Source organism: Bos mutus, chromosome 6 (genome assembly GCF_027580195.1).
Source record: "Bos mutus isolate GX-2022 chromosome 6, NWIPB_WYAK_1.1, whole genome shotgun sequence".
NCBI classification, from domain to species: domain Eukaryota; kingdom Metazoa; phylum Chordata; class Mammalia; order Artiodactyla; family Bovidae; genus Bos; species Bos mutus.
This window is the reverse complement of record NC_091622.1, coordinates 24,756,483-24,779,601: the sequence shown is the minus strand read 5'-3', so window position 1 is coordinate 24,779,601 and position 23,119 is coordinate 24,756,483. Positions and strand designations below refer to the sequence as shown.

The 23,119-nt window shown below is 34.3% G+C and overlaps 1 protein-coding gene across 3 annotated transcripts in view; it reads right to left on the bottom strand.

Annotated features, from left to right (window-relative positions):
• Positions 1-23,119, bottom strand: part of DNAJB14 (DnaJ heat shock protein family (Hsp40) member B14) — a 40,625-nt gene that overhangs the window by 6,000 nt on the left and 11,506 nt on the right. For 2 of the 3 annotated variants that reach the window (XR_011464475.1, XM_070372100.1), the window contains exons 2-7: positions 19,979-20,150; positions 14,494-14,639; positions 6,997-7,182; positions 5,388-5,482; positions 3,703-3,812; positions 2,560-2,732 (exon numbers count right to left, since the gene is read on the bottom strand). Coding sequence is in view for 2 of the 3 variants with exons in the window: in XM_070372100.1 (XP_070228201.1) it covers positions 2,560-2,732; positions 3,703-3,812; positions 5,388-5,482; positions 6,997-7,182; positions 14,494-14,639; positions 19,979-20,150 (882 nt within the window). In the remaining variant the exon portion in view is untranslated. The remainder of the gene's footprint in view (positions 1-2,559; positions 2,733-3,702; positions 3,813-5,387; positions 5,483-6,996; positions 7,183-14,493; positions 14,640-19,978; positions 20,151-23,119) is intronic. The other variant, XM_070372101.1, reaches the window with a different exon arrangement.

Genomic DNA, 23,119 nt, shown 5'->3' with positions numbered 1-23,119 from the left:
AATTTAGGATCACATACTGTATTCAGTTGTCATGTCTCTTTGTCTTTAAGAGCTTCGTCTTGTTTCATTGATATTTTTGAACACAAGCAAGTTGTTTTATAAATAATGACATTAAACAGATTTAGCTAAAACTTCTGATAGTAACTTTGAAAGACACATGGAAATGTGTACAATACAGCTGTAGACAATGTGGTATAGTGGACAGAAGATGGACTGAAGGGTCCATGAAACCAACTGATAAGTGATCTTGTTGAACTATTAAGAGATTAAATTATGCAAAAAAAAAACCCACTTGGCTCATGCTAGGGAAAGAGTAAAACAAAATTATAACAAACAGTAATATAGAATACATATGGGTACAAGGCATTATGCTAAGTGTTAACAAATATTATCTGTTCTGGTCCATATTTTAATGATGAGATAACTGAGATTTAGAGAGGTTAAGTAACTTGGCCTAGGTAACTGTGTTGATGAAGTCAGGATCTTGCAAGGGATTCCAAGAGCCAACACTTTAAACATAACATTACACTTTCATCCATAAACGTGAATTATCTTTCCTTTCTATTTATGCGGTCACTTCCCTATTATTTAATAGAATATAAGCATGCAAAACTCAAAAATCACCCGTTTTGGCTGGGGACTAGAACTTGTATTTGAAAGTGATATATGTAATGTACTCATCATTCTTTTAGCACAAAATAGGTAGGCCTTTCATTCATTCATGTGTGTGTGAGTATTAGTTGCTCAGTTGTGTCTGACTCTTTGCAACCTTGTGGACTATAACTCACCAGGCTTCTCTGTCCATGGAATTCTCCGGGCAAGAATACTGGAGTGGGTTGCCATTCCCTTCTCCAGGGGATCATCCTAACCCAGGGTCTCCCACATTGCAGGGAGATTCTTTACCATCTGAGACACCAGAGCCCTGTCATTCATTCATACAAATCCATTACTCATTCATCCAACAATTGTGCTAGGTACTACAGATAAAAAAATTAAGTGAAATAAAATTAAATAAATAAAATTTGGCAAATACTTCTCTTAAGACATTTGGCTAATGCACAGTTTCTCAACCTCAACAAAACTGGTATATAGGGCTAGATAATTTTTGTTGTGGAGGCTGTCCTGTGCACTGCAGAATGTTTCAGCAGCATCCCTGGCCTTAACCCATTTAGGTGCTAGAAGCAATCTCTTCTACTCCAACCCCATGTTGATTCACATAAAGTTTCCAGACATTATCAAATGTCCACTGGGAGGTGGGAGCAAATCATTCCCAGTTGAAAACCACTAAGGTAACCTTCTCTACACTGAGAACATACTGATTCACAGACTCAGAGACTCAAACACCAAGGAGGTTTCTACTCTAATTATCAAAATATAGAAGAAGAAACCAAGGCTAGAGATAAGAACTCTCTGAGAAATATATAAAGGTAATGTTTTATCAAATTTTCCCTAGTAGATAAGAGATAATGTTAACTGCTTCCATTTTCTGAGTATTTACTGCATATGAAACACTTTAGCTATTCCCTGATTTAATTTTCATAACAAACCCATAAAGTTAGGTATTAATGAGAAGACTGTAGAGCACACTGCCTAGATTCTGAAAGCAAATAGGTTTTGAATCACAGATTACCTTAATGACTTTGGCAAGTTATTAATTAATCTCTCTTTGGCACAGTTTCCTCACATGCAAATTGGGTATAATAACCTCACAGTGTTGTTGTAGATTTTAAATAAGTTAATATACATCAAGTGCTTGGGACAATGACTGAGAAAATAGGTATTATATAAACTACAGTTATTCCTCTTCCCTCTGATCATTATCATCCATCTTATACATGAGGTTAGAATATTTGTTACTACTCACTCAGCTAAAAATTTCAGAGCTAGGATTCAATTTCAGTCTATTTAATTCCAAAGTCTATACTATATAATCTACTTTATGACTTGGAACAGACAAAAAACTATAATGAACAGTTCACAAGGAACATTTCAGCAGATTCTTATGGTCAATCTTTTTATAGAAACAACTAAATTAAGGAAGCTGAGGCTGGAAGATGCTAAACAATTAAGTGTTCACAAGAACTTTTCTACATACAAAATAAGTAAAGGAAAATGAATTGTCAACAAAACTCATTGTACACTAACAGTGCTACCTGTTGAAGCTAAATTAATGAAGAATTTCAAAGTTAATTCTGAAACAGGATGTATATTAAAACTGATGACATTGTTTATGCCAAGACTTTCTTTCTTAGTGGTCATAAAATAATGATGCATGTTACAACCATCAACATCTTAAATACAATGAAATTTGATACTATCTACTTATTCCACCTATAGTTACTAAGAACAACAATAACACAAATACCATTGTCTTTGCCACGTGCCAAATATTGTTATAAGGCCGCAAGTACGTTAAAACACATTGTCTCACTTAAGTACCAGGCTCCGGGTAGGTGCCAGGCAATTTTAGAACATCCTTTGAGTAAAGAAATCTTCAGTAATCAATTCCAAGACTCTGAATAAGTTTTTAAATGTTAAACATTTAAAATGTAAACTTACTTTGTTGTCTTTCTTTCCAGCAATTATTTCGAATATTAGTCACATAATCTTCTTCCACACTCTTTTCTACCTTTTGTAGTAACATTCCTTTATATTCATTTTTAAAGTCCTTGTTGACATAATAAATGACACCTAAGTTTTCTGTCTGCATTTTAATTGTTTGTCCTGATCCACTGTAAAAGAAATGTTTGATCATTATTTTTTAATTAAAATTGTACATTCTGATTTGCTTCTACAAACCAAGCTAACAAAAACAATTAAAAATAATTAAAAAAATTACTATTGGTAATCAAGTATTTATATAATTTCAAATTACCTAAAGCTACTTTTTTTATGTGATAAAGTAATCATATTTTAATACATTATGTTCTTATAAGTTCTCTCAATTTTTAGTTAGCAAAAATCTTATTTGTAAGAAATAAATTATTTGTAGACCAATCATTTTAATACTATAAAAGAACTGGTGATATGGTTCTACAAAGTTTCCTTTATCTTCATTGTATTATACTAAAGTTTTTTAGAATGTATACTGCATTAAATTTGCTTTGTCCCGATCGCTTATAGAGTACAATATATTGTGGAAAAATACATAAAAAGTAATATTTGCTTTTATTTAATCAATATTTTATAAACAGAAGAGTAACATCATTTCCACTTTAATGACACAAATCTATGTATGTAGCATCAATCACAATTCTACTTGTCTTTTTTTTTTTCTTTTTATTTTTTAACTTTACAATATTGTATTGGTTTTGCCATATATCAAAATGAATCCACCACAGGTATACATGTGTTCCCCATCCTGAACCCTCCTCCCTCCTCCCTCCCCATACCTTGTCTTTAAAGTACTTTTGTCTTCTGAAGGTTTTTGTCTTTGATGTCAATCCATTACCTATTACATTAAATTGCTATCAAGTTCAAATATAGCACTTCTGTCCTTATCCACAATAGAACAGAAATGTAAACTAACAACACAAACTTACTGCTTAGGTAAACTATCTTTAAAATTAAAGATTTTTAAATGGTACACATGAAGTAAGAGAAGATTTGTCATTTAAAAGTTTAAAAGTGCACAGGGCCCTTTAAAGTTATCTAAGTAAAAAACAACAATTTTGGGGGGTAAAACTTCACTTAGCTACTTACGATCTGGGATATAAGGAATAAGGAGGATTAGAGACCATCAACTGGCTTAATAATGATACGAGGATCAATACGATAATGGGCATCAGCTGGATAAACACAGAAAAACCTCCCTGTAAAAAATCATCAAAGAATAACAAATTGCAATATAACTGTAGTTGTCAATAATCCAACAGTTGTCAAACATTTTTAGAGGAGAAATGACATTTGAGATCATCTGATTCAGTGCTTCCAAATCTGCCTGATCAAACCAACGTCCTGGGATGATTCTTAATAATACAACTTTTTAGGTGCTTCACCTAGAGATCCTGACACTGTTCTGGAAAACACTGATATAACCTGTTCATGGGGTTCTCAAGGCAAGAGTACTGAAGTGGTTTGCCATTCCCTTCTCCAGTGGACCACGTTTTGTCAGAACTCTCCACGTGACCCGTCCATCTTGGGGGGCCCGACATGGCATGGCTCATAGTTTCATTGAATTAGACAAAGCTGTGGTCCATGTGATCAGTTTGGTTAGTTTTCCATAATCGTGGTTTTCATTTTGTTTTTTCTTCCTTGGAAGAAAAGCTATGACCAACCTAGACAGCATATTAAAAAGCAGAGACATTACTTTGCCAACAAATGTCTGTCTTGTCAAAGCTATGCTTTTTCCAGTAGTCATGTATGGATGTGAGAGTTGGGCTATAAAGAAAGCTGAGCACCAAAAAACTGATGCTTTTGAACTGTAGTATTGGAGAAGACTCTTCAGAGTCCCTTGGACTGCAAGGAGATCCAACCAGTTAATCCTAAAGGAAATCAACCCTGAATATTCATTGGAAGGACTGATGCTGAAGCTGAAACTCCAATACTTTGGCCACCTGATGTGAAGAACCAGCTCCTTGGAAAAGACCCTGATGCTGGGAAAGACTGAAGGCGGGAGGAGAAGGGAACAGAGGATGAGATAGTTGGATGGCATCACTGACTCGACGGACATGAGTTTGACTAAGCCCTGGGAGCTGGTGATGGACAGGGAAGCCTGGTGTGCTGCAATCCATGCGGTCACAAAGAGTTGGACACGACTGAGGGACTGAACTGAACTGAACTGATATAACCTGATCTCATTATATAGATGAGGAAGTTCTCTGTCTCCCTCTTTTTTTTTTCTTTTCCATAGATACTCTATCAATATGCAGCAGGTTGCAAAACTATTTTTACCTTGGATTTGAGGGTGGAACGTAGACACTGATGAAAACGGCAGAACTGGGGCCCAGACCTTTTAATTTCTAGTCTAGAGCGCTTTCCATTTACCTTTCTCTTTCGTGTAATTTAACTGCTATATGCAATTAAGTATAACTGTATTAGAACAAGGAAAGTTACTTCTAATTTAAGTTTTTCAGTATTAATTCTAAACTCTTTAGACCCAACAATAAGAATTTACCTTAGGAACATGAACATTTGAGATTTATCTTCATTAGAATCATAGAATATCAAATGTGAAGGTGCCATATTGCCCAACCACCTGCCACCCTGACTTCTTCTCCTGGTCCCCCATCATCCCTAGGGGATTCTCTAGTCTATGCTGAACACCTCTGGCAAAAGAAAACTCATTACTTCCTTTTAAAACAACGTGATCTGTTTTCAGACAACTCTATCCTTTTCCTGAGCTGAAATTTGCCATTTTCTGATTTCTAATCATATCATAAACATACATCTCCTCTTTCTTCTTCTCTTTCATGTCCACTATGTCGATGCTGATGTTGATTGCTATAACCAGCTCGTCCATTTGAAAATGAATGTACACTACCTAGAAAATTAAAAGCAAGGTTAAATTAGGGAGAAAGTTATATTATATTTTCCTTTATATTTTAATTTTTTTAATTACTAAAATAATGCACATTTGAGTAATGAACTCTTACTGCCCTCCTGTAAATGAAAAGTGGACAAAACCCAGAATGATTCTTCTTTGTTTCCCTTAAAGTAAAGGAGAAACTCTTTCTTGATGAAAACTTTAGTAAGAATTCCTCTCTAATACTGCATACAAACAGGACTTTTGTTGTGGTTGGTTGATTTTACAAATCTGGGATCATTAATCTGAAACTCTGCCTTCTGCATTTATCAATGAATCATAAGTATCTCTAGAAATCAAATGATACTACTTTCATTCATTAAAAAAAACAGCTGTATAATAAACTATCATACAGGTGGACCACAACTTTCCAACATTTTCTTGTTGATGACATTCAAGCTGTTTTCAAAAAAAGGTGACCAATGAGCAAGGGCTATCACTGATAAAGTAAACTATGTTAAGACAAGCAAAAAAACTGCAAATCAACGATCAGAAAGTCACTATTTCCTGAAAGATTTCTAATTGTTCCTAGCATATTTTTAGTCAAAATTATTAGTCTGAATAATTTTTCTATGAGAGGGAATTACATATCCTAATATGTCAAGGTTATATTTTCAGTCATTAATTTGTTTTATATATCCTCTTTCTTTCAAGGATGTTTTACAAAATACCTTATCAATGACCACAGTGTTTCTCAATAATATTCAGACAGTGCTACCAGGCCAAATTATACTGCTACATTCATAAAGACTCTCCTAATTTTGAATGGGATGTTTAACTCAGCACCTTTTTAAACTGTGGTAAACAAAACTAGAGCTACAATTTTAAACACCTTAGAGAAGCTACTCTTTAAAAAAATTAATTTCCACACAAGCAACTCACAGTAAATGTAAGTAAAACTCAATACTACATATGCTGTACTAAAAAGTCTATTTAGTAGTACTTCTATAGCACTTTACTTTGATAGCCTAGTTCAAGTAATTATTTCTATCTTAATGTAAGGTGTTAAAACCCACTTTATATAGAACCAATGATTCAGACATTTTAATATTTCAATGGAAAATATCTCCACATGTATTCATAATATATCTATAATGTTATTAATTAAATATCTATGAAGATCTTCAAAGAACCCATGCCAAATAGTCCTCCAATAGACAGATTACTTCCTATAGTTGTAACAGCATTTAACTAAGACATTGCCACTCGATTTCCTACTTATAGATCCTTTTTTCAGCTTTATGTAAAATATAGAACATCTTTTTAAAATTAAAATATATTCTGGGAAAAATACAGACTTACAATAAAGCTAATAAGTCTACATTTTTATCATATTTTTATGAAGAACTATCACAGGACCATAATACTGTAAGAAATCTCAGAGGGAGGTACATAAGTGTCTAAATAGCCTAATTGGTGATAAGGATCTCTAGCTTCATAAAATATAATATTTATAATTAACACTAAAATACCTGAAGGAAATCCGCCACCAAAGAATATATTAAACAAATCTTCTGGAGTTATATCAGCTTCACAACCTCGATGGAAATTAAATCTACCATTGTTCTGCTGATTACATGCTTGTTCTTCATTGCCTGTGAGGTCATACTGCTTTCGTTTTTCTGGATTGCTTAAAACAGCATAAGCATTTCCAATCTCTGAAAAAGTAATGAGAAATTGATAAGCAAAGTTTTCACATTAAAAAAGACTGTACCATATAAAAGCTACTTGTCAAACAACAAAAAAGACTTGAGGCTAATCAGAAAAAAAAATACAACAGTAACAATTTCTTTTAAAGGTATTATATACATTGCTTATAATTATATGTATTATCTCCCAATATAATTTTTTATACTGTACAGTCTCCCTACTGCGTTGAAGATAAAGGAATGCCCATCTTGCTTTCTTACTATTGTGCTCTATCCCCTAATAGCCTGCTATGATTTCCTTTTTGAGTATCCTAATCTAGTCACTCACTAGTAACAGCAATAGCTACAAACTGCCAGGCTCTGAACCCAAATATCTTATTATATTATCCATTAGTATCCCCACTTTACAGATGAAGTCCCCGAGTTTCAAAAAGGTTAGGAGACTTGTTCAAGATCAAATTTATTTTAGCATAGTAAGTGAACTCTCTGCAACCTACACCATAAAACTTCTTTTTGCACACGCCAGCCCAGAGTGAGGTATTCTTCATTCTAATCCTGAACAATTTATTTCTCTTAAACTGTCAACTCCATGAAGGTAGGAACTGTGTGTTTCATTGCAATATCTCCATGGTCTAGCATAAAGTCTGAATTTTTTAAAAAAATGAATCCACATAGTCTCTAGTTTTCCTATCTTACTTTGCTACTTTTGTGATATTCATAAAAAGTTCGATTTCCTATCTCACATTTCCATGTCCAAAAGAGGACATTAATTACCAAAATGTCTTCTTGAGGTAATTTACAAAAACTGTACTGCTTTAATCTAACAGCAGGAATTACCCTATTCTTATTCTGAAACTTCTAATAACTAATCATTTCACAAATACAACTTGCTTCTCAAACTAGATCATAAGCCTCTTGCATATGGGATTATTTTAAAAATACTTTCTGGATCCCATGTGGTGGTTGTCATAGGTACTGAACAAGCAAATAGATGCTCATTAGATAGTTGTTTCTGGATGACTACATATCACATTGAAATTAATTATATGCAGATACTCTGGAACTTTTTTCTGATTCAGAGATAGCTTTCCAGTCATCTGTGAACACTATGGAATGAAAATTTAGATGAATAGTCCATTTATCTTGAGGAGATGGCCCAGAACTTTCTTTAGATTTCCAAATAGATCTATGACTCAGAAATATAGCAATCATTTATAATGTTGCTCTAATGGGAAAGCATAATCAGAGATCCAAGTAATGTACTTACAAACATCACCAAGGTACATACCCAAAAAAGAAGCATACTTATCAATATCTGCCAAAGTTGTACTTCCAGTATTAATAACAGTTTTAGGATTCTTAACCTCTATACACTGAACCTATTTCAGGTTCATAATACTATTACTTTTTAAACTATTAATATATTGGCAACTCAATTCTACTTCTAAGGCTTTGCTATAAAAATAATTTCCAAATGCTATGATATTTTAGATGACATTTGTGAAAAATTGTCATAATTCATAATTGTATATGTAAGACAATTTAGTCTATCTACTGTGACTAATTTACTATTTATTTACCTTGTGCTATACCTATAATCAAGATTTTTTTTCAGTTCTTTATCATCTTAAAAATTAAAACCAAAATTCATTTTGGTATTCAAAGCTCACAAAATACATTTCCATCCCAGTGTTGTTTACTTCACAAAAAGATACAGTCCACTTTATTAATTTTCCTTTAACTACACTGTTTATTTTGAGGTTAACTTTAGATTCATACGAAGTTGTAAAGAGTAATATAGATAGACTCTTCTACCCATTACCCAATTTCCCCCATGGTAATACCTTATAAAATTATTATATCAAGCATACTGACATTGATAACAATCAGGATATAAAACATTTCCAGCACCATCTCAGGCTGCCCTTTTATACCCACATCTACTTCCTTCTCCTCCTTTCCCTTTTAACTGCCTACAACTACTGACTTGTCTTCTCTATTTCTATAATTTTGACATTACAAGAATGTTAAATCAATGGAATAACAGTATATAAATGGAATGAAATCTCCTAGATTGACCTTTTTCAATCAGTATAGTTCTTTGGAGATCGATCCAAGCTGTTATGTAAGTCATTCATTCCTTTTATTGCTGATTAGTTCTCCATGGGATGGATGTATCACTGTTTCACTAATCACCCAATGAACAACATCTGCGTTGTTTCTAGGTTTTGGTTATTACAAATAAAACTGCTATGTACATTCATGAATAAGTTTGTGTGTAAATATATATTTTTATTTCTAGGATAAATTCCTAGAAATGCAATTGCTGGGTTGTCTATTAGTTAAATACTTAGTTTTGGGAGAAACTGCCAAATTGTTTTACAGAGTGACTATGTCATCTCATAACCTATCAGCAATGTGTAAGTGATCCAGTTACTCTGCATCTGTACCAGTATTTGGTGTTCCTACTTTTTTTTATTTTAACCATTCTGATAGGTGTGCAGTAGAATCTCATTTTGGTCTTACTTTGCAATATCTCTAATGGCTAATGAATGATGCTAAAAACTTTTTCACATGCATACTTGCCATGTGTATATAAGCTTTAATAGGATGTCTCTTCATGTCTCATATCCATTTTCTAATAGGGTTGTCTATTTTAATTGGGAGTTTGGGGGAGTTCTTTATATATTATGGACACTAGTCCTTTGTCAGATAGGTATGTGCTTGGCAAATATTTTCTCCTTCCTTGTTGCTTGTCTTTTCTTCTACTTCACAGCATCTTTGCAAAGCAAACAAATTTTTTTGATCAAGTCCAACTTATCTACTTTTTGTGTTATAAACTGTCTAGTGTTAAGTTTTAAGAAGTCATTACATAGCCTAAGATCCTAAAAATTTGTTCCCATGATTTTTTGCTAAAAGTTGAAGTGCTGTTTTACACTTTATAAGATTCATGTTGAACTCATTCTTATATAAAGCATGAGACTTATTTCAAGGTTAAATTTTGCTGTTTGTTTTGCCTATGAATGTCCAGTTGCTCCAAAACTATTCTGTTGAAAAGGCTATCTTTTCTCCACTGAATTGATTTTGCACTTCTGTCATATCTCTATGGGTTCCCATCCTGTTCCACTGATCTATGTGTCTCTTCTTCTGCCAATTCTATACTATTTTGCTAACCATAGTTATAATGTAAGTCCTAAAATCAGGTACACTTATTTCTCCTACTCGTTTAATGAATCATTTATTCAGGTTCTTTGTATTTCCATATGACTTTCAGAATAAACTTCCTTTCATCTACAAAGAAGTCTGTTAAGATTTTGACAGGAAGTGTATTAAATGTGTGTATCAACTTGGGAAGTCTTGACATCTTTACTACTGTGTCTTTGAATCTATGAACATGATATATCATTCCATTTATTTAGATCCTCTCTGATTTCTTTCATTAATATTATATAGTTTTCAGCATACAAATCTTAAACAAGTTTTGTTAAATTTACACCTAAATATTTCTTGTGTGTGTGTGATTATAAATAGTAATGCATTTTTAAATTTCAGTGTCTACATGTTAGTATGAAGAAATATACTAAATAGTATACATTAGTATGCAGATATATACTAAATAGTAATCGATCTTTTTATGTTTATCTTACACCCTGAAATCTTGCAGGATTCACTTATTGGTTCTAGGATTTTCTTTTTGGTACATTCCTTAGGTATTTTATACATGATCATGTTATTCACAAATAGGGACAGTTTATGGGCCTTTCATTTCTTTCTCTCACCTAAATGCACTGATTAGAATTTCCAACACTATGTTGAGTAACTTATATTTGTTTTGTTTTATAACTAATTTTCAGTTGTACTTTAGTGTGAATAACAGGGAAAAGTCTTCCTGAAAGTGGAAGTCCTCACTGACTTTTAAATCACTTCCCTCATTCTCATACCCAAGTTTTTGCCATCTTCTCTAACCAAAGAAATCACACTCATCTTGAGAATACATAATTTCCACATATAATATGGAAGCTTCTCCAATTACTCTGATTATAACTCTACTGTACCTATCTGGCTTTTCTTTGGATATCTTTATTCTATGTTTTGAATTTTAATTACAGTCAGTCTTCTGGGAGATCCTGGGTAAATCAGTTAATCTCTTTGAGATTCACATTTTCTTACTTGCAAAGGGATGACACTGGTTCCTGTTTACTTCAGAAGATTTTTAATAGCATTAAAGTTTTAAAAATGGGAATGAAAAACTATAAAATGCTTGTTGAATGCTAGATATTACTATTATTCCAAATGTTCTGTGTGAGATTTGTCTCCTCTTCATAAATTACAAATTCATTTAATAAGAGGATATCTCATATTTTCTTCTTGTATTTCTCTAGAACTTTAGCCCACAAGGTAGACTGACTTCTCTATTCTTAGAAAATCAGTCTAGATGTTAAGAATACTGAGGGGCTTCTCTTGTGGCTCAGTGGTAAAGAATCCACCTGCCAATGCAGATGACACAGGTTCAATCCCTGGTCCAGGAAGATCCCACCACATGCCTCGGATCAACTAAGCTCGTGAGCCACAACTACTGAGCCTGTGCTCGAGAGCCCGGAAACCACAACTACTGAAGCTCATGTGCCCTAGAGCCTGGCTCTGCAACAGGAGAAGCCATCGCAATGAGAAGCCTATGCAACATTACTAGAGAGTAGCTTCTGCTTGCCACAACTAGAGAAAAGCCCATGTATCAATGAAGACCTAGCACAGTCAAAAAGAAAGAAAAAAAAGAATACTGAACTACAAAACCTGACATAGGCAGTAGCATCTGATCCATTATTATTTAACAAACAAACAAACATACAGTTAATCAATGCCCTTTGTAATCAGATTCATGCATATGTCACCAGGCACATGTATTATTCAAACAGTCTACGAAATACTTGGAGTCTTTGAAGATAAATGCAGACAGGGCATATTTTGAAAATATCCACATCAGAGAGAAGGAAAGGGATATATTTCAAATATTTTTAAAGGTATGTTTATACATATTATGCAAGTTATTGTCTAGATGTAAATAAAATATTCCCTGCCTTGAGAAGTTCAAAAACCTAATTAAACGACAAAGAGCTATATGACCTTAGTTTATTTAATCTACCCTCTTTGCTGGTAAGCTTTTATTTTTACAGTTTTACAAAACACAATGAAAATATATCTTCTACCTAATCTCATTCCTTAACTAATTGTCTCTTTTTCTATTCTTGAAGGAAATTAAAAAAAAAAAAACGGTTTCCATCTTCTGTAAAAAGTATTTTAGCAATCACAGAGCAATAAATCTATACTTACTTCTTATACAAACAAAAAACTATAGTCTTTATTTAGACTAAATAGCTTGGTATCCCAGACACAGAAGTTAAGATCAATTGATTAAGGAGAAAATAAGATGATTCAGAAGGTCATGAAAAGATCCTATGAAGGATCTTGCCACTTGAATGAAGGAAACTTGCCACTTCTCTGTGATGACACACTAGCAGTAATATTGTCTAATTAACTACCTTTGTTCACCAATCTTCTGTGGCTTACAGTCTGGGTTTTCTTTTATTTCTTTATAGCTGCACCATGTGGCATGCAGGATTCCCCATCCAGGGATTGAACCTATGCCCCTTGAAATGGAAGCACAGAGTCGTAACCACTGGATCACCAGGGAAGTTCCAACAATCTGCGTTTTCTATGTAGTTTCTACTCAATGAAAAATGGGTTCATCAACCACCACCCTAGTATGATCCTCTTTGGAATTAATAAACTGGCATTCTGATTTACAAATAACCTGTGTGTTGAATAATGTGCACCTTTCCTCTACAGATGAGTCATCACCCAGCATGTTGATCAATATTGTTTCTAGTTTTGCAAATTAGAGCATTAGATTCTGAAATGTACCACATCAAAGTAGCATCACCTTTGTAAAACTTCTCTGAGTGTCTGTGTGGGATGACATTTATGTTGCTCATCTCTTCAAAACACAACACAAGCTGTAAAAATATTGGTAGATCCACTCACTGTTATTCTAAGACCAATAATGCTATTAATAACACAACTTCAATACAGAAATGGGAGAAAGAAGCATGTTCTTAGCATTAATGAAGAATTAATACTGAAATCATCTAACAGATCACAGACATGCAAATATTTCACTGCCAAACATTTTAAACATCTTACAAACACAAAAAATTTTAAATTAAATGAGTTTAATTCTGAATGTGAAAAAAAATTTTTTACCTTTGTGGGGCGAATATGTGGTAAAAGCTAGTGTTTTTGAGTAAAGAAACTTTTCCTGTACTTTCAATATGCTACTTTTAATTTAAGGAAACAATCAGAGAAGGTTCTCACTGTCACAGTGATATCTTAATTTCACCAGTACCACTTTGGCAGCTGCTTTTATTGAACTATATTAATAATCCCCAAATGTATGCAGATTGGCAACTTCCTTTAAGAAATAAAACTATTCTGGAAACAATTTTAACGGTATTTTGTTGAGTGACCAATTAAGTCATCTATTTTTTAGGAAAATTTAAAAAATTAGTATCTCCTTTCTGTTATTCCAAAACCCCAGCATTTCACCGTAAACATCATACGTTGGCTCTATGAATGCCAAATTCACAAAAACAAATAATAACTTAAGCATTTTCTTATTAACCAGAAAATAACTCCTATGAATAAATTGTAATAAACATGAAATTATAAAATCAGTTCTCTCACACTTGTTTACTAAATTGACAAAATAAAACTGAAGTAATAAAGAAAATGAAGAAAAATGAATAGTAGCTAAGAGGAAACAAACATTCTTGAAAAAAAAATCATGTTAGAACTACATATGAAAAATGCAAAAAATTGTCTGGAGTTAACAGAAATAGAAGAACACTGGACAAACAGTGATTCTAAGTAATTTTCCAATTCTAGACAGTCTCTAATATTTAAAAAACTCACAGAAAATATATTTTACTTTTAACTCCTTTAGATCCAGCTGGTAAAATGCTAGAAGCTCATGCATAGTCATCACACTACTTGTGTGGTAAACAAGAAAGCATGCTTGTGTATCTAGAAAAGTTACTTTGAAATTTGCAAAAGCTGACATGATGCTTTTGTGAAGCCAAACAGCATTTGTTTGGCTCTTGGTATAACAAGTTAAGTTTTAAAGGATTTTGAGGACCCATGCTTATGCTGGTCCTCACCAGTCTAAAATGCTTATGCACCAGTCTAAAGGTAGGACTTAGTATCTGAAATACTATAAAGTGAATTCTAAAAAGAGCTTAGAAAATTGCTTTAAAAGGTTTACTTTACTTTTAAAAGCATCTGTTGCTCCAGGTGCATGGTTTTTGTCTGGATGAAACTTCAAAGCAAGCTTTCTATAAGCTTTTTTCAAATCTTCATCACCAGCATCTTTGGTTACTCCAAGTACTTCATAGTAATTTTTACATTTGTTTATGCTGTGAACAAGAGAGTGTGTTATAAGTAAATTTCAAGGAAGAACTTTGAGTAATACTTCTAATTTTTTATTGATTCAGTTCAGTTCAGTTCAGTCACTCAGTCATGTCTGACTCTGAGACCCCATGAATTGCAGCACGCCAGGCCTCCCTGTCCATCACCAACTCCCAGAGTTCACTGAGACTCATGTCCATCGAGTCAGTGATGCCATCCAGCCATCTCATCCTCTGTCGTCCCCTTCAACTCCTGCCCTCAATCCCTCCCAGCATCAGAGTCTTTTCCAATGAGTCAATTCTTCGCATGAGGTGGCCAAAGTACTGGAGATTCAGCTTTAGCATCAGTCCTTCCAATGAACACCAGAATAGTATAAAGAACTATTTGTGGATTGTTTTCTCAATATTAAATGATAGTTTATCCATTAAGGGTCATTGCTCCATTCTCTTTTCAACCACAGACCATTTTTCCAACCCCTCTCTAAGAAGAATTAACCATGAGAATGTCCCTGTACAATTTATCTCAACTACAGAGAAGTAAAGCAAAGCTCATAACAAATGTGGATGTAGGACAGAGCACACTAAAATGAGAGAGTAAGAACAATTTTACAGTGCTCTTAAATACATAAGAAATCCCAAAACTCCTCTCAAGATGTCACAGCTAAAGATTAACAGACACTGCATTTCAAGAGTTTTGTTGTTGCATAATGCAAACCTAACCAAATAGCAAAGCAACAGTTTAGTGCATGTAAAACAACTACTGTATCCCATGGCTTAAATGTCAAAGCAAGTGAATTCAGCCAGGCAATGTTAAAGAGAGTTCACGTGTGTCACTCTCCATGAAAGATATAATCTCATAATAAAATACATTATGGGACTCAAACATATTTGTTACACCTGATTTTCATTTTGATGAACATACTCTTAAAAGACTACTTACATAGTTTATAACCCTAAATATGCAATATTTAAGCCCAGAGTCTTTGAAGTAGGTTAGGAAAAGAAGTACTGCGAATGGAGCAAAGAACAGTAATCCTTTTGGATGCTTACATTTTCTCATGACCTAATAATTTTCCTTCTCTAAAATACAGATATATTTTACATATTTTTTGGTGTGTACTTTATGATTTTAAATGTGTTCCATGTATGAGTGGCTTGATGACAGGTAGTAACAGGTTAATGGATCTGAGGCACAATTGTTCATTGACAGCTAGAGGACTGCAAAGGCTGACTCTAGGTGTTCAAAGAAAAGAGAAAAGATTGACCTTTTTTCGCTACTACACCTATTAGTCATCACAGTGCTTGGTACATGAGGGGTTCTCAGTAAATATTTATGGAATAAATGAACTTTAGTTCTCCTTTCGTAATGAAAGCACTCATCATTTGTTATATGAACAAGGGTAAAAAGAGAACACACTGAAAAGATTACAGAATTATTTTATAATCACATCAACAAAAATCTGTTAGGCAGTCTTCTTCATAGTAATAATAATTAAAATTAGACTCTTCTACTTTAGATAATAAATATTGACACAAGTCAATTTATTTCATAAGCATGGCATTTCCTTTATTTAGGAAATAATATTTATTGACTCATTACTGAGTCAATAACATTTATATCCCAGGGTTCTTGAGATCAGTTAGTGAACAAAACAGAAAATGATTACTCTACCTTTGTAGACACTCATTTTCCTAGATATGTTAAGAAACTATGTGACAAAAAAAAAAGAAACTATGTGACAGAAATAAAGGGAAGAAGGACATGTACAGAACACCTACTGTGTCCAGAAGAGGAGAAATTCTTTGAGAAGCCAGTAGAGAGGTAGAAAGTCAATGTCACCAATGGACAAACTGTAGACTACATATTTCAAGTAATGCTAAACATAAACTCATTTACTTAACTTTTCACACCTAAGCAAGAAATTACCATTCATGTATTAATTTTAATCCATATATTGTTCATCATACTCATTTTCACCAGCTAAATGCATTTGTCACAGTTTTTATAGTTTGCTCCTGCTTCTCCATTCTCATTGAAGAATTAAAAAAGAAAGGAAGTAAGGAAAAAGAAAATAAATTAAAAAGAGGTAAACTGTTACCTGCACTGGAAGGAAACATTGTGGACAAAGGCCAGAAAGATCTGTCTGGGAGCTCAACAAGGGAGAAGTATGCATGGCTCAACTTTTATGTCTTCCTTTATGTGCTAGAAAGCATACTGGCTGGGGCAGGGAGGCCTTGTTCTATTCTTTTTTCATATGTTATAGATGACTTTTTGTTGTTGTTATTATAGATGATTTTTAAATGTACTCCAAATTTAATTGGTATTTAGGAAAATAATTCTTTATTCCTGAGACAAAAGATTATTTATTTTATAAATTTAGCAAAATGATTTGTTTCCATTTAAAGAACTATAGCTTAAAACCAATCCTAATGAAATCCCCATAATTCAAATAATTTTAACAGTTATACAGAAATGTTCCTAACTGATAAATATAATGATGGCCAGTTAATGATTTCACACTGATCTTATATTTTTAAAACAAAAAGATGGGCTTTTTTTCCAATGAGATATTAAAAATCTCCTCAAATAAGACCTAGGACACCTTTTGCACTGTGATTTTTCAACACATTTCAACACTTGAAGACAATAAACAGTGCTTAGTTTCACAGAATATGAGTTTTACAAAGTTACACACTTTTTGTTCAGTCTTACTGTACGCTAGCTCTTACTTATGCAATGGATGCAGTATTATTGCATGGCTTCTCCCTTTGAGCCAAAATGTCACTGAGCAACTTGTTTGCATAATCATGCTAACCAGCAAGATAACATGGCTTTCTTCAGAAAAATCCCCAGTGTACAGGTAAAACAAAAACACACAGCATGTAAGTGTTTGCTGGTGATCTGTTACCTCACTAAAGCAACACTGATGAAGGCTAATATGATGAATAAGTGTTACATGATTAGCTAAAGCTAAGCAACTCTTATATAAAGTAGCAAATGAAATACTCTGAATAACTCAGGGATTCTATTAAAGAATGTTCTGATCATATTAATCCCCCCCAAAACTACATTTATGTAATACAATAAAAAGGTATGCTAAAATTGACCAGAGAAACCATCTCTAAACACAGGCACAAAACTAAGCTAATTCTTGTAACTCACTAAGAATTCAGTCTGAAACTTGGCTGGCTCCTCAGTGCTAGCCAGCAATCCTGCCTTCCTGTCTGCCTTTCTGGCTGCAAGTATTCCATACTTTCACTATTCTTCTCAAGCTTTCAATCTCATTTCTTTCTTCTAAACCTCAGAGGATAACTTCATCTCCAATTTCACAGAGAATACAGACCCAACAGACAGGATCTCTCTCAACATTTTATTTCCCTCTGCCCAATTGTGGCCACATACAAAAGTGGATCTGCACCCACCATCATCTTTCATTCTTCTATTCTCAAAATGTCCCCCTGCCTAACTACTGAAAAAGAGCGGAAAACAAAACACTGCTCTTCTTTATTTCTACCATATCTTGAGCTACTCCTGTTTTCCTTTCAAGGCTAGAGTAGAAGAAATGAAGAAAAGAGATTTTTTTAAAATAATATCAGATTCAGGAGATTCCTATTCTCCAAAATTTCAATTGTTTGGGGAAGGGGGTATATTTTCCAATATACAGGTGATTCTATAGTCTTTCTTTAAAAACAAATTTAAAATAATTCTAAATAAAAATCACATATAACAAAATTCACTCTAGGTCTTTTACTGAGAATATGTTCTCCTAGTAAAAAGTAATTTCTAGCAGAAAATACAATTTGGTTTTTGGAGAGAGATGGCTTCCTAGAACACATTTCGGCACACTGTTTAGTAGAAGCTTTTTCTTAAAGGAATTCAAAAGCAAATCTCTCATTTTTTCACTTATCTCACTTATTCAGCCTCTGACCCAACACTACAGTTATAAAAGTGGTCACCAACATTATTTATAATTCTTAAAGGACTTCACTACCATTCAGGCCAATCGAATACCCTTTATCATGATTTCATCATAGTTAGGGAGTCTTTGTTCTTATTGTTGTCACACACAGATAAAATGTTACATTTAAACTTTAGCATATGTATGAAAAAAAGTAAAATATAAATACATTGATACTTAATTTAAAAATAACTTCAATTCCAAATAATGCTGAGTTAAAAAGAACTAACTAAAAATAAGAATGGAGAAAAAAAGGAAAAACAAAAAAAAAAAGGAAGTACGGTTAAAAGAGGATAATAAGAAAGGGCAAAAGAGAAAGAAAACTAGCTTTACCTACTCTTCACTTAAGCTAGTTCCCTGCTATTCACTCTTCAAGTTGAACTATCTGATTAATCAGAGTCCTTCACCCTTATACTTTAGATTCCCTAGAGAGCAATTCCAGTACAACATCAATACAGCCTCCTTAAGGTGTATTGATGTTGTGTATAGAAAAAATAACAGTATTTTTTCTAGTGTTTCATACTCAGTTCATTTTCTTTCCAGAAAAGATTTTCTTAATTACAAAATTAATAAAGTTAAATCTCCAAAACCCAGTTCATAATTTACCAATTCTACCTAATTTTCCTGCTTTAAGTAGAGGTGTATCATGAAGTAAAAATATAACACTGAAGCAGAACAATGAGAGTAAGAAAAAATATTAAAAGGAGAAGACTATAGTATTTGCTATATATAAAGACAGCCTTAAAGAAAGAATATAAATAGAAAAAAAATTATCCTTCATTTATATAAGTAGAAAATTGAAAATGCTTTGCAATCGCACTCAATATTCTCCTCATATGAAATTCTCCTTCATACATATATATATATATACATTTGCTGTTGCTGTTGTTTGTTTTTTTGTTTGTTTAGTTGCTAAGTCTTGTCTGTCTCTTTTGTGACCCCCTGGACTATAGCCCATCAGGCTCCTCTGTCCATGGGATTGCCCAGGCAAGAATACTGGAGTTGAGTTGCTACTCCCTTCTCCAGGGGATCTTCCAGACCCAGGGATAAAACCCATGTCTCCTGCATTGGCAAGGGGATTTTTTTACCACTGAGCCATCAGGGAAGGTTTCACTGTACTGTGTCAAAAAATTGAAGCAATCTTCCTAAAAAAAAATTTTTTTGGTAATTAGTTTTGTGCCTTATATTTAAAAGATGGAAATTTCAATAGAATTGGTAATTTACACTACTTTATAAAGAATATGAAGCATAAGACACCAAGAGTTCAACTCCTCAATGTCTGTTCTTCTACTGAATTGTAATTAAAACCCATTTTTTAGGTGTTACAACATTAAACTTACATTAGCATCAACAACAACTGACATATATATAAGTCATATTCATTCCTACCTGAGAACTCCATCCACTTGGTCTTTGGTGTAGCCTTTTCCACTTTCACCACTACCAGATGAGCTGTCCTTTGTGCAATTAGGTTTGCTTTGATCACCACTACCTGATGGTTTTCGGCAATGAGGGCTATTTCCAGCAGTGCTTCCATTTTTCATGATAATTTCCAACAGTGCTGTAGAAAGATATGGAAAGCATACTCCATCTGTTTACATCAAGATACATACACATGGTCTTGAGAAGAAAGTTATAAAGCTGACAAAATGTGTACTCCAGAAAGATACACCATAGGGCCTTTTTAAATAGATAGTAAGCATTCCCTTATGTATAGCTGTTCACAGATCACTAATCACTATTTAGAAGTAGAATATTAAGTTTAATGTTAATAACTCAAAATTACTATCACCTAATTTCTTATGACATACTTTATTTGTAATATCATGGTGAAACTGCCAAATACCAAAGAAAACAATAATCCTTAAAGTAGCCAATGAGATTATCTACAAAGAAACAAGTTCCCTGGTGGCTTCCCTGGTGGCTCAGAGGATAAAGCATCTGCCTGCAATGCGGGAGACCCAGGTTTGATCCCTGGGTTGGGAAGATCCCCTGGAGAAGGACACGGCAACCCACTCCAGTACCCTTGCCTGGAGAATCCCATGGACAGAGGAGCCTGGTGGGCTACAGTCCATGGGGTCGTAAAGAGTCGGACATGACTGAGCGACTTCACACACACACACACACACACACACACACACACACACACACACTTATTTCCCAAAAGCAACAATGGCAGCTAAATTGAGCAATAGCTTCAAAATGGTCAGGGAGAATAACTGTCAACTTGAGTTCTGCACTGCTGCTGCTGCTGCTAAGTTGCTTCAGTCGTGTCCGACTCTTAGCAACCCCATGGACTGCAGCCCACCAGGCTCCTTCGTCCATGGGATTTTCCAGTCAAGAGTACTGGAGTGGGGTGCCACTGCCTTCTCCGGAGTTCTGCACTAATTTTCTGGAAATTATGTAAGATTAAAAACATTTTCAAACAAACAAACACTGATAAAATTATCACTAAGATTTCACTGGAAGATATTTACTACCTTGAGATACCACTTTACATCTACTAGGATGACTATAATCAACAAGGTGGACAATAACATGTTGACCAGGATGTATTACTAGGAAAATGGGAACACTCATATATTGCTAGTGGTAATAGGAAATGGGGTGCTTGCTTTGAAAAAAGATCTGGTAGTTTTTGCAAAGATTAAACATATAGTTATTATCTGACCCAATATTTCTATCTCTCAGTGTATATCCATGAGAAATGAAAACATATATACAAAAACTGGTTCACATATGTTCATAACAGTATTGTTCATAATAGGAAAAAAGTGGAAACAATTGAAATGTCCATCAACTGACGAGTAGATGAATAAAATGTGACAGGTCCATACAATGGAATACTATGACAATCAAAAAAAAATGAAGTACTGATATATGTTGCAATACGGCTGAACCTTGAAAACATATCAAGTGAAAAAAGTCAGTCACAAGAGACAATATACTGTATGATACCATTTATACAAAATCTAGAGGCAAATCTAGAGACAGAAAGGTCAGTTGTTGCCAAGGGGAGGGAAGGATGAACTCTGGGAGAAGTAAGAAGTGATTGCTAGTGAGTATGAGATTTCTTTCTGTGATGAAGAAAATGTTCTAAAATTAATGGTTGCAATGGCTGCACAACTCTGTGAATCCACGGAGTGGTATGCTCTGAATGAGCTGTGAGATATGTGAATTACATCTCAGTAAAGCACTATATATATTCCCTTGTAGCTCAGTTGGTAAAGAGTCTGCTTGCAATGCTGGAGACCTGGGTTCGATCCCTGGGTCAGGAAGATCCCCTGGAGAAGAAAATGGCAACCCACTCTAGTACTCTTGCCTGGAGAATCCCACAAACAGAGGACCCTGGCAGGCTACAGTCCATGGGTTTGCAAGAGTCAGACATGACTTAATGACTAAACCACCACCACCAAAGCTGCTATATAGATATTAAAAAAAATCCAGCAGTCATTGCCGCACAGCCTGTGAGATCTCAGCTCCCTGACCAGGTATTGAAACCAGGTCATGGTAATGAAAGTGCTGAATCCTAACAGTAGATCACCAGAGAACTGCCAGTAATTATTTTCAATATTCCAGAAAAACATCTGCTTCACTGAATATACTAAAGCCTTTGACTGTGTGGATCACAACAAACTCTGGAGAATTCTTAAAGAGATGGGAATACCAGACCACTTTACCTGCCTTCTGAGAAATCTGTATGCAGGACAAGAAGCAACAGTTAGAACTAGACATGGAACAACAGACTGGTTCCAAATTGGGAAAGTAGTATGTCAAGGATGTATACTGTCACTCTGCTTATTTAACTTCTATGCAGAGTACATTATGAGAAACACTGGGCTGGAAGAAGCACAAGCTGGAATCAAGACAGCTGGGAGAAATATCAATAACCTCACATACACAGATGACACCACCCTTATGGCAGAAAGTGAAGAACTAAAGAGCCTCTTGATGAAAGTAAAAGAGGAGAGAGAAAAAGTTGGCTTAAAACTCAACATTCAGAAAACCAAGATCATGGCATCTGGTCCCATCACTTCATGGGAAATAGATGGGGAAACAACGGAATCAGTGACAGACTTTTATTTTCTTGGGCTCCAAAATCACTGCAGATGGTGATTGTAGCCATGAAATTAAAAGACGCTTGCTCCTTGGAAGCAAAGTTATGACCAACCTAGACAGCATATTAAAAAGCAGAGACATTACTTTACCAACAAAGGTCTGTCTAGTCAAAGCTATGGTTTTTCAAGTAGTCATGTAGGGATGTGAGAGTTGGACTATAAAGAAAGCTGAGCGCCGAAGAATTGATGCTTTTGAACTGTGGTGTTGGAGAGGACTCTTGAGAGTCCCTTGGACTGCAAGGAGATCCAACCAGGCAATCCTCAAGGAAATCAGTACTGAATATTCATTGGAAGGACTGTTGCTGAAGCTCAAACTCCAATACTTTGGCCACCTGATGAGAAGAACTGACTCACTGGAAAAGATTCTGATGCTGGGAAAGATTGAAGGAAGGAGAGAAGGGGACGAGAGGAT